Source organism: Muscardinus avellanarius (genome assembly GCF_963383645.1).
Source record: "Muscardinus avellanarius genome assembly, chromosome: 1".
Classification (NCBI taxonomy): Eukaryota; Metazoa; Chordata; class Mammalia; order Rodentia; family Gliridae; genus Muscardinus; species Muscardinus avellanarius.
The window spans coordinates 194,850,835-194,864,223 of record NC_137786.1 but is presented as its reverse complement, the minus strand read 5'-3'; the positions used below and the strand labels follow the sequence as shown (position 1 = coordinate 194,864,223).

General features: G+C 46.9%; 1 protein-coding gene across 3 annotated transcripts in view; it reads right to left on the bottom strand.

The window, feature by feature from the left end:
* The window catches only part of NAV2 (neuron navigator 2), a gene marked incomplete at both ends in the record, with an annotated part of 737,881 nt that overhangs the window by 274,561 nt on the left and 449,931 nt on the right, over positions 1-13,389 (bottom strand). For all 3 annotated transcript variants that reach the window (XM_080694785.1, XM_080694783.1, XM_080694784.1), the window contains one exon: positions 3,256-3,373. In XM_080694785.1, the coding sequence (XP_080550911.1) occupies positions 3,256-3,373 (118 nt within the window). The remainder of the gene's footprint in view (positions 1-3,255; positions 3,374-13,389) is intronic.

Sequence of the window (13,389 nt, the reverse complement as noted above, 5' to 3'; positions counted from 1 at the left end):
TATACATTTTGCCTCTTCTGAATCCATGCCAGACCTGAATACTCTATCACGACACACTTTGACATTGATACTGAGACCTTAGCATCCTCTCTATATAACTTCCAGGCATCTGCTACCAAGTGATATCCAGAAGCATGTTACGGTTACCAAATATATTTCACATTTGATACCTAACTTGAATTTTATGAAACTGACATAGTATCTGACAAAACAAGTGTGATTGTTCCCACTTTAAAGATGGGGGTCGTATGGTGGAACCACTCCTGGGTATTTTTCCAAAAGGGTTGAATCCAGATAACTATAGAAACATATGCATACCTATGTTCATAGCAGCACAATTCGTAATAGCCAAAATATAGAACCAACCCAGGTCTCCATCAGCAGATGAATGGATTGCAAAACTCTGGGAAATACACACAATGGAATTCTACTCATCCATAAAGAAGAACAAAATAATATCATTTGCAAGAAGATGGAAAGTCCTGGAAAGCATTATGTTAAGTGAGATCAGCCAAGCACAGAAGGAGAAGGTACAAATGTTCCCTCTAATATGCCCAAACTAGGGAATGTAGAGGATATCAGTGGTACTCCAGGTAATGGAGGGGAAATACCAGCAAAGCTTGAATGGAAAGATAGAGGAGGAGGAAGACTAAAATTGATTAATGAGGGTCTACATTCAAATGTGTAAAATTATGAATATGGCATAGTTACCCTGGACAATCAGTGGTGGGAGGGGGGAAGGGAAAACGGGGGCGGGGGGAGGGCACCAAGTATAGTTTAAATGTATACCATTTACATTCAATAAAAAATAATAAAGACGGGGGTCAGAGAACAGAGATGAAATGGCCCTCCCAAGGTCCCACAGTTGGAAGGGATGGAGCAGGGTGAAGAACAAGGCTTCTCAGTGTGACCTTTTCTCTACTCTCCTTCTTGTTTCCTGGGCTGAGACCTGAGAAGTTTCCCAGTGGAAATAACTTGTCACAATGCTAAGATTCAAAGTAGATCACATATGTGCCCCATGTGAGCATCCTCATGCAGACTTCAAGCCCCGGCTCAGATGCAAGTCACATCATCCATGAAGACCCCGCCAAGGAAATGGTACCCTTCCTTTCAAGGTTCTGAGCCCTGCACATCCTGTCTCTTTATTCCTAGCAAGAAGCATATGCTAGCACAGTAGGCACTTAATAAATAGTGACTGAACTAAAGTGAAGCGACAGAGCCCTGCCCTAGGTTCACTGTCTTTGGAATGAAAGGTGGGATAACAGCAAAGCAATGAACAGAAGCTTCAGAAACAGACTGACACCATTGGAATTCCTACACAGTCTCCCCCTGTGAAATTGGGCAAGAATGCCACCTATGCCACAGGGATGTTAGGGGAACTAAAGGAGAGAGTTGTTTGTTTGTTTGCTTGTTTAAGAACTTGGTGCAAGAGATGATGAAGAGTAGGGGGAAGAAAGGAATTGGAAGAAGAGTTGTGTGGTAGACAGACTTTAGGTGACCTTCCATGATGCCCACAATCTGGCGTCCCTGCCTTGGTATAAACCCATCCCCCTGAATGTAGATAGGGCTGATGGCTTGCTCCTAACCAACAGAACCTGGTAACAGTGATGAGATGTTGCTCCCATGATTTTGTTCCATTATATAGAAGGCCACCCTGCTAGCAGGCTCCCTCGCTGGCACAGAAGAAGTGAGTGGCCTGTGGGACAAGAAGCTGAGAGCAGCTCCCAGGATGTAAAGCTGACTCCAGCAGGCAGCCAGTGAGAAGCCAGGATCCAGGGCCCTACAACTAACTGCAGGGAAGCAAGTTCTGCCAACAATCCATGTGAGCATGAAAGTAAACACTCCCTGAAGGATCCCCAGATGATGATCAGTCTTGCTACTTCTCAACGACAGCTTGCAGAGATGCCTGCTGAGCCTTGCCTGAACCCTTGCTGCACCTAAGCTGTAAACATAATAAAGATGGGCTATTGTTTGTTTGTGGTACTGAGAATTGAACTCAAGGACATTCTACCTCTGAGCTACATCTCCAGCCGCATTTTCATTTGTTTGTTAGTTAGTTTGTTTTTGAAATAGGGCCTAAGTTCCTGAGGGGCTCGCCAAGTTGCTAAGGTTGCTCTCAAACCTATGATTCTGTTATATCAGTCTCCCAACTACTGGGATTGCAGGCATGTGTCACCATGCTGGACAAGATGGGCTGTTTTAAACTGCTATATTCATGACAATTTGTTACACAGCGATAGGTAACACATACCAGGAGGGAAAGGAAACAGAGAGAAAGAGGACCAGTGGCAGCTAGCCTTAAGAAATCAATCTTGGAACAGTAAGGCAACACCCCTCGTTTCGAAGGGCAGTAACAGGCCCCATGTTTCAGCTCAGGCCCAGGTGCCTGCAGTTGTAGGCAGACGCTCCACAGACTTGGGCGTAGCTACCACTATGATATGCTCACACTGGACAGATGGGCAACTTTTCCACATAGCACATGCCAGAAAAGCTGGGGTGTCTGTCCTCTCTTGCACCTTCTCCCCTGGCATGAGCCGGCTGCCAAGGCTGCCAGCCACAACAATCAGCCTAATGCCATTTAATTGACTGCCTGCCTACTCAGCCTGCTCTGAGGCTGAATCCACAGAAGCGCTTCCTTCTGGCACAAAGCAACGCTATCACAAGCTTCTACCACCTGCCTGCCTAGAAGCAACCCTTTCCTCCCGGCTCACGGCCAAGGCAGACCCTCTCGGTCAAGCTCATGGCCAAGGCATTAAAAATTCCATTGCTCAAGTTCCTGTTCCCCTAGTGTTAAACCCAGAACCCACCAACCGTCTCTGGAGGTTTAGCCTTTGATTTCTCAGATCCAATTAGAGTTGGCAGGATTAAACCAGCCCTCTGTTAGTTTTTATTATTTTAAAAAAATATTTCCAAAGTCATCCACAAAAAAAGTAGCACTAGGGTGGAAAATGAGAGAGGCAGAAGGAGGGTGAAACACCCCTCCCCAAACCACGAGCCTTTTCCTCTGGCCCTGGCCAGTCCTTCCTCAAAAAAAGATCAAAGTGAGATTGTGGTGTGTGTGCTCCCAACAGGAAAGCAAGCAGGTCCCACACAACCACAGTCAAAGGATAGAATCAAATAAACCATCAATAAGGAGAGAGACACACGGCCTCCTGCTTCCTTACGATTTCAGCGTCCCACTCTCCGTGGTACATAAGACTCCTTCTGGCTGTTCCCCTTTAAGTAATCTACCCCCAAGGATAAGCACGCTCTTACCTACAACCTGGATGACCTGGGCCAGGAGGACGCCGTCAGTCACATCTTGCTGGAGATCCTTGATGAGACGTTTGTGGCCAGATTTGGCCAGGTAGTGATTGGCCCAGTCTGTGTAGATCTGCAAAAAAGCAAACAGGCAACTTGAGGAATCCAGTTGGAGCCCATGGCAGAGTCTGAGGCAGCTGCTGGGCTGGTGCTTGCTGGGGCGCAGTGGCTGCCGTCCGCCAGAGAGCTTTCGGAGCCAGCCTGCACCATTAAAATTCAGTGCATTGTGCCGACCAGGCATTCAGCTCACCACAGCTGGGCTGTCGCCTATTGAGAGATCTGCCGTCAAGGCTCAGGGAAAAGCTAAAGAAAGATTCAAAACATGCAGAGGCCTGAATGGGACAGGGGACAAGGAACTAAACAGTCTGCTCCAGGCGGCTTTGAGAGGCTGTGGCTCTAAATACAGGCGAAGTCTCCCCCACCGATTCTCATCTTTTTCTCTTTATGGAGAAAACGTATGGGGAGGTTACCACCCAACAGGGATCTTCTAAGGGGCCCTTTCAGGGTAAGGAGGGCTATTGAGTCAGCCGAGTTCTCAGGAGCCTGGGTCCCTTGTAAAGACGCCAAGTGCGAAAACACAGAGCCCCTTCAATTACTCTGTGTGAGTGGAGTTATTTAGGGCCTCACCGTAATCTCAAATTTAATCGGTTTAATTGAAAAGCCAGGCATCGTTTTCACTGTTGGGATTCTGTGAACAAAACCCAGCAAATTCCGACATCCTTTAAACACAAACGTCAGAGCGTGCAGCACCCCGGAAGGCAAAAGCTGGGTCACCCATGGAATCAGGGGAGTGGAACCCTTGGGGATACATTGAACCTCCTCCTCTTGGTCATATCAGCAGGCTAATAAGCATTAGAAAAGTCTGGCCTGAACCCCTCACCCCCACCCCAGCTGTCAAAGACCAAAATCAACCAACTGAATGAAACATTTCCCTATAGATTTTATTTTACTGGAGATTGAACCCAGAGTCATTCTACCTACAAGGTATATCCCCAATAGCCCTTTTTTAATATTTCATTTTGAAACAGGGTCTTGCTAAGTTGTTGAGGGTCTAAATTGCTGAGGTTGGCCTCAAATCTGTGATCCTCCTAATCTCAGCCTCCCGAGTACCAGGATTGTAGGTGTGTGCCACCCCGCCTGGCTCCCACGGATTTTGAGTGCTAAGCTCCATGTGCAAATGACCTTGCTTTACTAGATTTTTTGGTCTTTGGCCACCTAGAAGTTGTGGGGAAGGAGTCTACTGAGGACTTAAGGGCTAGGTATGGCGTGAACCCCCAGGGTTTGCACATGGAGCTTAGCACTCAAAATCCGTGGGAGCCAGGCGGGTGGCACACACCTACAATCCTGGTACTCGGGAGGCTGAGATTAGGAGGATCACAGATTTGAGGCCAACCTCAGCAATTTAGACCCTCAACAACTTAGCAAGACCCTGTTTCAAAATGAAATATTAAAAAAGGGCTATTGGGGATATACCTTGTAGGTAGAATGACTGTTTTGTTCAGAGATGGGTCCCAAGGACCTACAACAGCATAGGTACATTAGAATTGCTCAGAATAGACCTGGAGATGAGTGGTGGATGACCTGCTAGGCCTGTCTGAGGCCAAGTTTTCTGATCTATAAAATGGGATCAATACCATCTACTAGTCAGTTATTATGAGGACTGACCAAGTGGTAACTACAGACTTGGCAAACAGCGCCTTATTCAGAGGAGGATAAATACCAACCAACACAGGTAGTGCCTACTGCATGCCAGGCACTGGACTAACAGTTTTACTCATGTTAATTCATTTTAAATCTCAATATGTAAGGCAGATACAATTATTGGGCCCATTTTTCAGAGGAGAAAATTGAAGTGTAGTCTATGCCTAAAGGTGTAAGTAGCAGAGGCAGGAGCTCAGCCCACCCGCCTTCTTCTAGCATCCCTCAGAGATTCTACTACACTGGCTCTGAATGCAACATGAATGTTACTTGGGTCATTAATCTCCCCATGGTACCCCACTATTGGCTGAAAATTCGTTTCCTTTATTCAGTTATGCTCTTGCTGGAAGAATTAAGAAATTAAAGGTTGAATCCCTCGAGAGGCATGGTGGCACATGCCTGTAATCTCAGTACTTGAGAGGGTGACTAAGCAACTTAACAACACCACAGCAATTTAGTGAAACCCTGTTTCAGAATAAAATAAAAAGGGACAAGAGAATAACTCAGAGGTGCAATGTGCCTGCGGTATTTCATTCCCAGTACAAGAAATTAAAACCCAAACCCAGTTCTCTACCATGCTATTTGAATAATAAGACCCCAACTGTTCTGGGCTTAAGTTTCACCTGTAAAATGGGCACAATTAGGTCTATCTCAGTATGTGGTGGTGAAGACCAACTGAGAAACTGCATAGCAGCCCCTGCCTGACCTCCGTTGAGGCCCAGGAAGCAGAGGTAGCAGAGGAGGGTGGCAAAGAGGAAGACATTGGACTTGCTTTGAATCTTGGCCGCTGGGCTGCCAATTTCCTCTGTGCCCTTTGGCTCAGGTGTCCTCATTTGCAAGATGGTGATGCAGCAAAGACATCCTTGGGCGTTAGGAAGATGAAATGAACTCATGTGTGAAAAGGACACAGGACCTACCACACACTAAAATTCAGTAAATCAAAGCGAATACTAGATGTCCTACAACCAGCACCACAAAACCGCCAGGATACAAATGACTCAAAGATTTCTCCTCCTACTCACAACAAAATCTCCAGTTTGGAATATCCCCCACCAGGAATCACAAAGTATGGCAGGGAATAAAAGAAAAGCAGGTCAGAAGCCAGCCAGGATGGCACACAGAGCAATGCTCTCCTGCCAGTCTGGAGGGTGCACCCATGCTGCTCTCTCAAACCCCAGAGGGATCTTGCCAACCAGGTGGGAGGGATGGGTAGAAACATCCCTGAGCCTAAACCCATGCACACCAAAAACATAGCAGGGTGGGAAATAGAGCTCAGCGAGGCTGCTGCTGACAGCTCAGCCCAGGTCATAGTGCTTCAGCACTTTCTAGATAAAGGTTTTTTCAGATCAACATGCTTTCTCTAAAACCAGCCCGTTATGAGTCTGCACAATCCAGCCAGAAACCAACATTAAGCCAACTTCTGTCAACAAGCACACGTGTGTACACACACACACACACACACACACACACACACACACACACAATCTGGAACCATAGACAGGCCATGCAGGTGTCTGATACAGAGAGAACTTGTGTGTGTGGTACTGAGGGTGAAACCCAGAGGCTTTCTACCTCCGGGCTATACTCTCAAGACCTATTTTTTATATTTTATCTGGAAACAAGGTCTCACTAAGTTGCTGAGAGCCTCACTAAGTAGCTGAGGCTGGCTTCTAACCTGTGAGATCCTCCTGTCAGCCTCACAAGCACAGGGATTACAAGCATGCGCCACCAGGTACAGCTACAGAGAGAACTTTTTTTTTTTTTTTTTTTTGGTAGTACTGGGGTTCCTGGAAGCCCTTCTACCTCCGGGCTACACTCCCAGACCTATTTTTATACTTTTTTAAATTTGGAAACAGGGTCTCTTTAAGCCAGTGCGGCTGGCTTCGAACCTGCACGATCCTCACCTGCGCAATCCTCCTGTCTCTGCCTCCCAAGCGTGGGGATTACAAGCCACCACGCCCGGCCAGAGAGAACTTTTAAAGGCTACTGTGGCTGGAAATGGTTTGGCCAAAGTGACCTTCTCTACTTCCAAACAAGAACTCTTCCCTCCACTCACCTGCACACGGCTGCCAAATCAATCTTCCTGGCGCTCAGCTCTATAATCTAATTGCCTGCTCAAACAATCTTCAATGGCTCCCCACTTCCCGCTGAATTAACAGCAAACTTTTCATGCTGTGAGTCAAGGCAGTCTCCCCATGCACTCTTCCCAGAATTCATCCACCCCTCGCAGGGGAGGCAGCCATCCGCAGGGGAGGCAGCGTGTGCGGACTGTAAGAACATAGTCTTTGGAAACTGACCAAGTGAAGCTGGCCCTCGGCCCTGGACAAATTAATTTCTAATTATCTTTCCGTTCCTCACTCTTATCCTCTATAAGTTGAGGATTACACCAAATATATTAAGTGGAGGCTGGCAAACTGAGCCCTAGGTAATGCCAGCTGACCACCTGTTTTTGTAAACAAAGTTCCATGTGACACAGCCGTATCCACTTGTGGTCTCTGGTTGGTTTCGTGCCTCCGGAGCAAAATTGAGCAGTTGTGAAAGAGAGACAACCTCTGACCCACAAAACCTCAAATATTTACTATGCAGCTCCTATGAGAAAAAACTTGCCAGTATGTGCTCTTAGGACAAAATGAGATGCTATGCCTTTGCATCCAAGTGCTCAGCAGGAAAACGGGTCGAGTTCTCCCCTCCCTGTCTTTGGACTGCTGCTTCTTCCTCTTCTGACTGCCAGCCTACTTCTATTCCAGTGCCTGTCACTCCGCGAAGTCACCCTTAGTGTGCTGAGCAAGTCCTTGGCTGTGTGAGGTAAGGCGAGTAGCGAACATGGACGCAGACTGGAACCGCTTTCTCCCTCCCACCGCCAGATGTGGGCAGCACCCCTGCTCCCAGGGAAGTGGCACTCAGCGGGAGGGTGGAAAGTGCCTGCCAAGCTGAGCTGAACAGGGAAGAAAAGGGCAAATCTTGGGAAATGGATTACACATGAGACTAAAATAATGCAGCCTCTCAGTGGATCCTCAACCGTGAACCTCTTGATTGATTAAAAAGAGGAGGGAGCGGAAAAAGAAACAATTACATAGCTCAAATAACAAGGATCATTAATTATCTGAAGTTTCCCTCCCCTCCCCTGTCCCCAGCTCTCGACCTTTTGAACATGTGAATCACAAGAAAATAGCTAGATTCATTATTAAGCCAGTTTTCATGGGCTACACTAAGTATGGACATATTCAGCTCCATCTCCTTCATCGGCTGTCTTGGTAGCTTGTGCAAGGAAAAGCTTCTTGTGGAAACAAGAAACATTCTTCCAAAGGGTGCCCTTGAAAAATAAACTCATCAGAGGCACCATCAGCTTCAGAAACTCAGCAAAAAAGGGGCAAAATGCGTTTGAAAGATTTTCAACAAGGACTGAATCAGGCAGACTTTCCTGTCGAAGTCTCGGGCATCCAGAAAGGATTTCTCTAAAGCCTCGCATTCTCCCAAGCTATGGGGACTGGAGGGCTGCTGTTGCTTTGCCAGAGTTCATTGATTCTGGTCCCCCTCAAGAAGGGGACCTATGAACTTTCAGACAATCATAGAGTAAGAAAGAACGAAACAACAATCTCCAATTCCAACTTCAAATCATGAAACCATTCCCCGGAGAAAGGCTCCAGGATCGCTTCATGCTAGCTCGTGTCCAAGCAGGAGTCCCTGATGTAGCTGCCTTCTGGATCCATTCCTGCATCTCTCTACCTCTCCTCTCCCCCGCCCTCCACCCAGAGCCTCCAAGCTGCAGGATTGCTCTGTGAGAGAGAAGCGGCTGTCAAAGGCTTGAAGAGCTAATGGGGGAAGGAAAGCAACGACAGCAGAACAGTGAATTCATTTTGATTCACTTTATTACCACTGACAGAATGTCAGGGGAGTGTGTCATTTGTTTGCTTACTGCGCCACATCATCCTCTACCAAACAGGCTGAAATCCAGAAGGGAAGGTTTTGATAGATCAGTCATACATAGCAAAGAACCTGATTATTAGCTGCAACAACAGAAACAGATAATAACTGCGCTGGGTTCAACCAACGTTAGCAAGTTAGCAAATAGTGTTGCTAAGTGTATACTGTCAATACCCCTTGGATGGATGGGGGTATTACTCAAAGTAAGAAACCATCTCCTCCCCCCAATTTCACAAAACAAATGCACCACAAGTGTTAGAATGGAGCCGAAGCAACCAAATTAGAAATTCAGGCTGGTATGCCAGCCAGTCTGATGGATCCAAAAGGTAGGTGGCATCAGACAGCAGTCCCAGAAGAAACAGTAAAAGGCATCCCCAAGGAGGAAATGCCATCATGGAGAGTAGATTAAATAGAATCAGTCATGTGCCACTGAAGCTGTCTGCAGTGTGCTCACTGTAAAGGGCACACTATCGTCTGGCCTAGCTTCAACAGGCCCCACTCCGGACTTTGAGCACACCATCAAGATAGCATCATCTCCATGACTGAGCGGTATGAGTTCAGTGGCTGAATTCTTATTACTCTGTAGTTCAAAAATAATATCGTAACAATAGCAAATAGAATGTTTTCCCTATCCTTGACTACCACAAAGAATGTCACTGCTTACTCAATCCTTCAAAATATTAAGAAAGCCCGAATGCACATTTGTTATCCAGGATGAGGCTGGTGAACATTCATTTCTGCATCTCCAGTATTTAGCAAGAAACGCAGTATCCACCCCACAGTTGGCACCACATGTCCATGGCAACTTTTAACTGCAAGGGGTGGGGGTGTGGCTGAAATTAGCTGGTGCCTTTTTTCTTACTTTCTCTTTATCACAGTCTAATACATCCTATTCTCAATGTAGCCCCCTGCTTTGGGATTGAAAGCCATTGTTTTATACTAGCCAAATGGGTGAAATAGTGTCCTGAGGCCCATACATTGGAGAAAAAGGTAGAGAACAGGAGAACCAAATCCTTAGCGGAAACAACACTGGCTCTGCTCCCGCTTCTCAGGGGAAGAGTTCAGTTCTGCCTGGTGTCCTTGCAGAGTCTCACAAGCTCAACTGGAAGGCAATGACATTTCATCCGTCCCATCTCTGCTACCTTCTGATGTATCACTTGGAGAATATGGTCCTTCAGCCGCTATGGTCATCACAAAGCCAGGCGCATGTACTCTTAGGTACTGGCCCGAGCCAGGGCTGAGCTATGACTGTGTTTACCAGCTCAGTGACCCCGGTGAGCATCTGTCCCTCACCTGTATAGTTGTCTTGCTTACCAAATGAGACCATGCACATAAGTGGTTAACTCAGCATCTGGCACAGAGGATTAAATAAGTAGCTGTTATTAATATTCAAGTTAAACACTTTGCTATCTTGGTTTGGGAGGGAAAAGTCATTCTAAGATTGCTGATGTTCACACTTCTGAGAACCACATATTTGTAACTACTCAATTAGAAATATTTTCCAAAACATAATGACCCTCACTTCTAGTTATTACAACTTTGCTTTCTCTCTTTTTTCCCTTCCTTGTGGGGAAGTGGTTCTGGGGATTAAATCCAGGGCCTAACTGTGTAGGCTAGGCAAGTACTCTACCACGATGGCCCAGAGACATCATTCTGGACTCTAGTACTAATATGATGTATACAAAGATGTGCTTAGGGCCAGCTTAGTTGCTAGACCCTCCTTAAAAACCAGAGAGACTCTTAAAATCTTTTATAAAGAGCAAATCCTGAGGGTGCTGTAATCCCAGCTACTCAGGAAGCTATAGCAGGAGGATCATCAATTCATACGTAGCCTGTGCATCTTGGGGGCTAAGGATGTAGCTCAATGGTAGGGTACTTATTTAGCATATGCAAGGCCCTGGGTACATAGTACTGAACAATAAAGGAAACAAAAAGAGGAGCACAACCCATTCAAGTAAGAGCCTCGATAGGACTCTTCCCTTAAGGAGAAAACATAGGTTGAAGGATTTTGCATACCCTATGTGCTGCCTTTCAGTAGGAAAGGTTTTTTTGGTTCTCAGCTGGTCTCTGGCCAGGTGAGACTGTTAGAGAGTTGGACTCCAGGAGCACTGAGATGTGGCTGGGTTCTGTATTCCCCACCCAAGCGCATGCACACCCCTACTGCCCAGCCCTTGTGCTTGAGGTACATTTTCTAATGTGGTCAACAGGAACCACAGGTATAAATCCCTGTCCAGACATGAAGATGGCACAGGGGGAGAGGAGGAGTTGATGCCGAGTCCCTCCCTTTTCATTTGTAATAACCTTGCGTACGCAACCACCAAACTCACGCCCTGATACCCACCCACTCCCAGGCCTAGGATACAGAGTGATACGGACACAAACATACTGGAAGCAAGTGTCTAGACAGTGGCCTGGCTTAGCATTAATCTGGATTTCCACCTTCCTCCACCTCTGGCACCATCCTCACTCCTACGTTATCTCTGAATATTAAAGTAATTTGCTTAAAGCAGCATGCACACCTTGGTGTGCTGAACAAACGTGGACTGAGCACCTATCCATGCTGGGTGTCACACTGAACACCTACCCATGCTTGGTGTCGCTCCTGCGTAGGATCGTAGCCACCATATGCCAAACGCCTTTGGTGGAATGACTAAGGGAACACCTACCTTCTAGAGTCTGATCATTTAGGTTTCCAACATGCTGCAGCCACTTCCTGGCACAGCAATCCTGGGCGAGTTAAACTGAGCATCAGTTTTCTCATCTGTAAAGTGGATCAAGTACCTACTCGGGTTACTGTGAGGTTGAAATGAGATCATCTGCCAGCCTTAGCTGTAATTTTAATTAACATGGAGATAATGACATGCCATGCCAGCATTCTGCGAGCAGTGAATTTATTTTGTTCCCAACTTGCCTGTGAGGACAGTCTCCTTGTCCCTGTTTTACAGATGAGGCAACAGAGTCATGAAGAGGTAAAGGGACTTTCTCCGTCTTCTGCCTGAGCAGGGCTGGACAGCAGTGGCTCTGGCTCTTCATGATGCTACACTGCTACAGAGGCCACATGGAATCCACTAGACACTGAGGGTCCAGTGCCATGGTAGCGTGGGAACGGCAGGAGAGAAAGGCTGATTGCACAACAACCATCGCTGTGTCTCCTGTCCCTGGGAACAGAGCTGGCCAGTCACTCAGGACTAACAGAACCAAGAAGGGACCCGACACTTTCCCATGCCTCCCAAGCACAAAGCAAACAATTTCACAACAATGTTAGGATAGCAAAAATAAAAATGCCAACATAACATGAGTTGCCATCGCAGGGCTGTCTTTAAGGGAAATGCTCAGGGGTAGAGTCCCCCATTCTTCCAGAGTGCAGCAGGCCAGGCTGGCCTGGGACCCCGGGCAGCAGCGATGCTGGCTGGGGCTGTGCCTGGGAATAGCCTCAGGGCCACACAATGGTGGCATTGTCTGTTGAGAACAGGAACGAGGACAAGCCACAGGTAGGTATACCAGGCAATTCCAGTGGTTATGAAACAGTGCCCTCAGAAAAGGCCCAGGCTGGTGAATGAGCTGGGAGGGACTGGAGATGTCTTAAAGATGAGGACGTGTGTGCCTGCTTCCTCCACACCTAAGGCCAACCAAGCTTCAATGCCTAGGACCTTCCTCTTCGTGCACCACAGGTCACAGGATACAAAATGCTCTCTCAGTCACTTCCTCTCCTGATCACTACCACCTATGCACTAAAGGCATGTGCGGTAATAGCAGTGTACTAGCTGCTATACAGCTGTGATCTTATCCACAATCTCTCCCCCACTGCCATAACAGCTCCAGTAGACAGGAAAGCTTATGTGTTTTACCCATTGCATTTTTCCAGATATCTAGAACACTCTCTGGCACACAGTAGATGTCCCCTAAGTAGTTGTGGAATAAATGATTGTCCACATTTTACATAATAAAAAATGGCTCTAAAAGGTTTGGTACATGCCAGGGTCACTCAGTTAATAGAAAGTGAAACTCCATCCAACCCAGTTCCCAACAGTAAAATGTGTATCCAGGTCTCCCCAAGGCTTTCCTGAGAAATCAAAGAAGGCCACATATGAATGAAAACTAGAAACCTTATGGTCATTTCAGAATAAAATTGGGTCCCTCTCCAACATCAGGGCCCAGATCTGAACAACTTTTTGAAAGAATGTCTAGTGGCTCCACGAAAGCCAACGTCAGAGCCCCATGAGGAATTTCTCAAGCATTTTCCCTCCCTTCCTGACTCATTAGCCACTAATTAGACCCATTCTCCTTCCAAGTGCTTCCTCACTGCCACATGGGAATCAGGCCCTTCCAGCAGGCGGGGGCAGAGGCTGAGCACACTCCTTATGATAACAAATATCAAGAGAGCTGCCTGGCAGAGCAGCCACACCTAAAGGATGCTGAGAAGCAGAGGCATACAGCAGGGCTCTTTCTGCTCTGGTCACACACTGT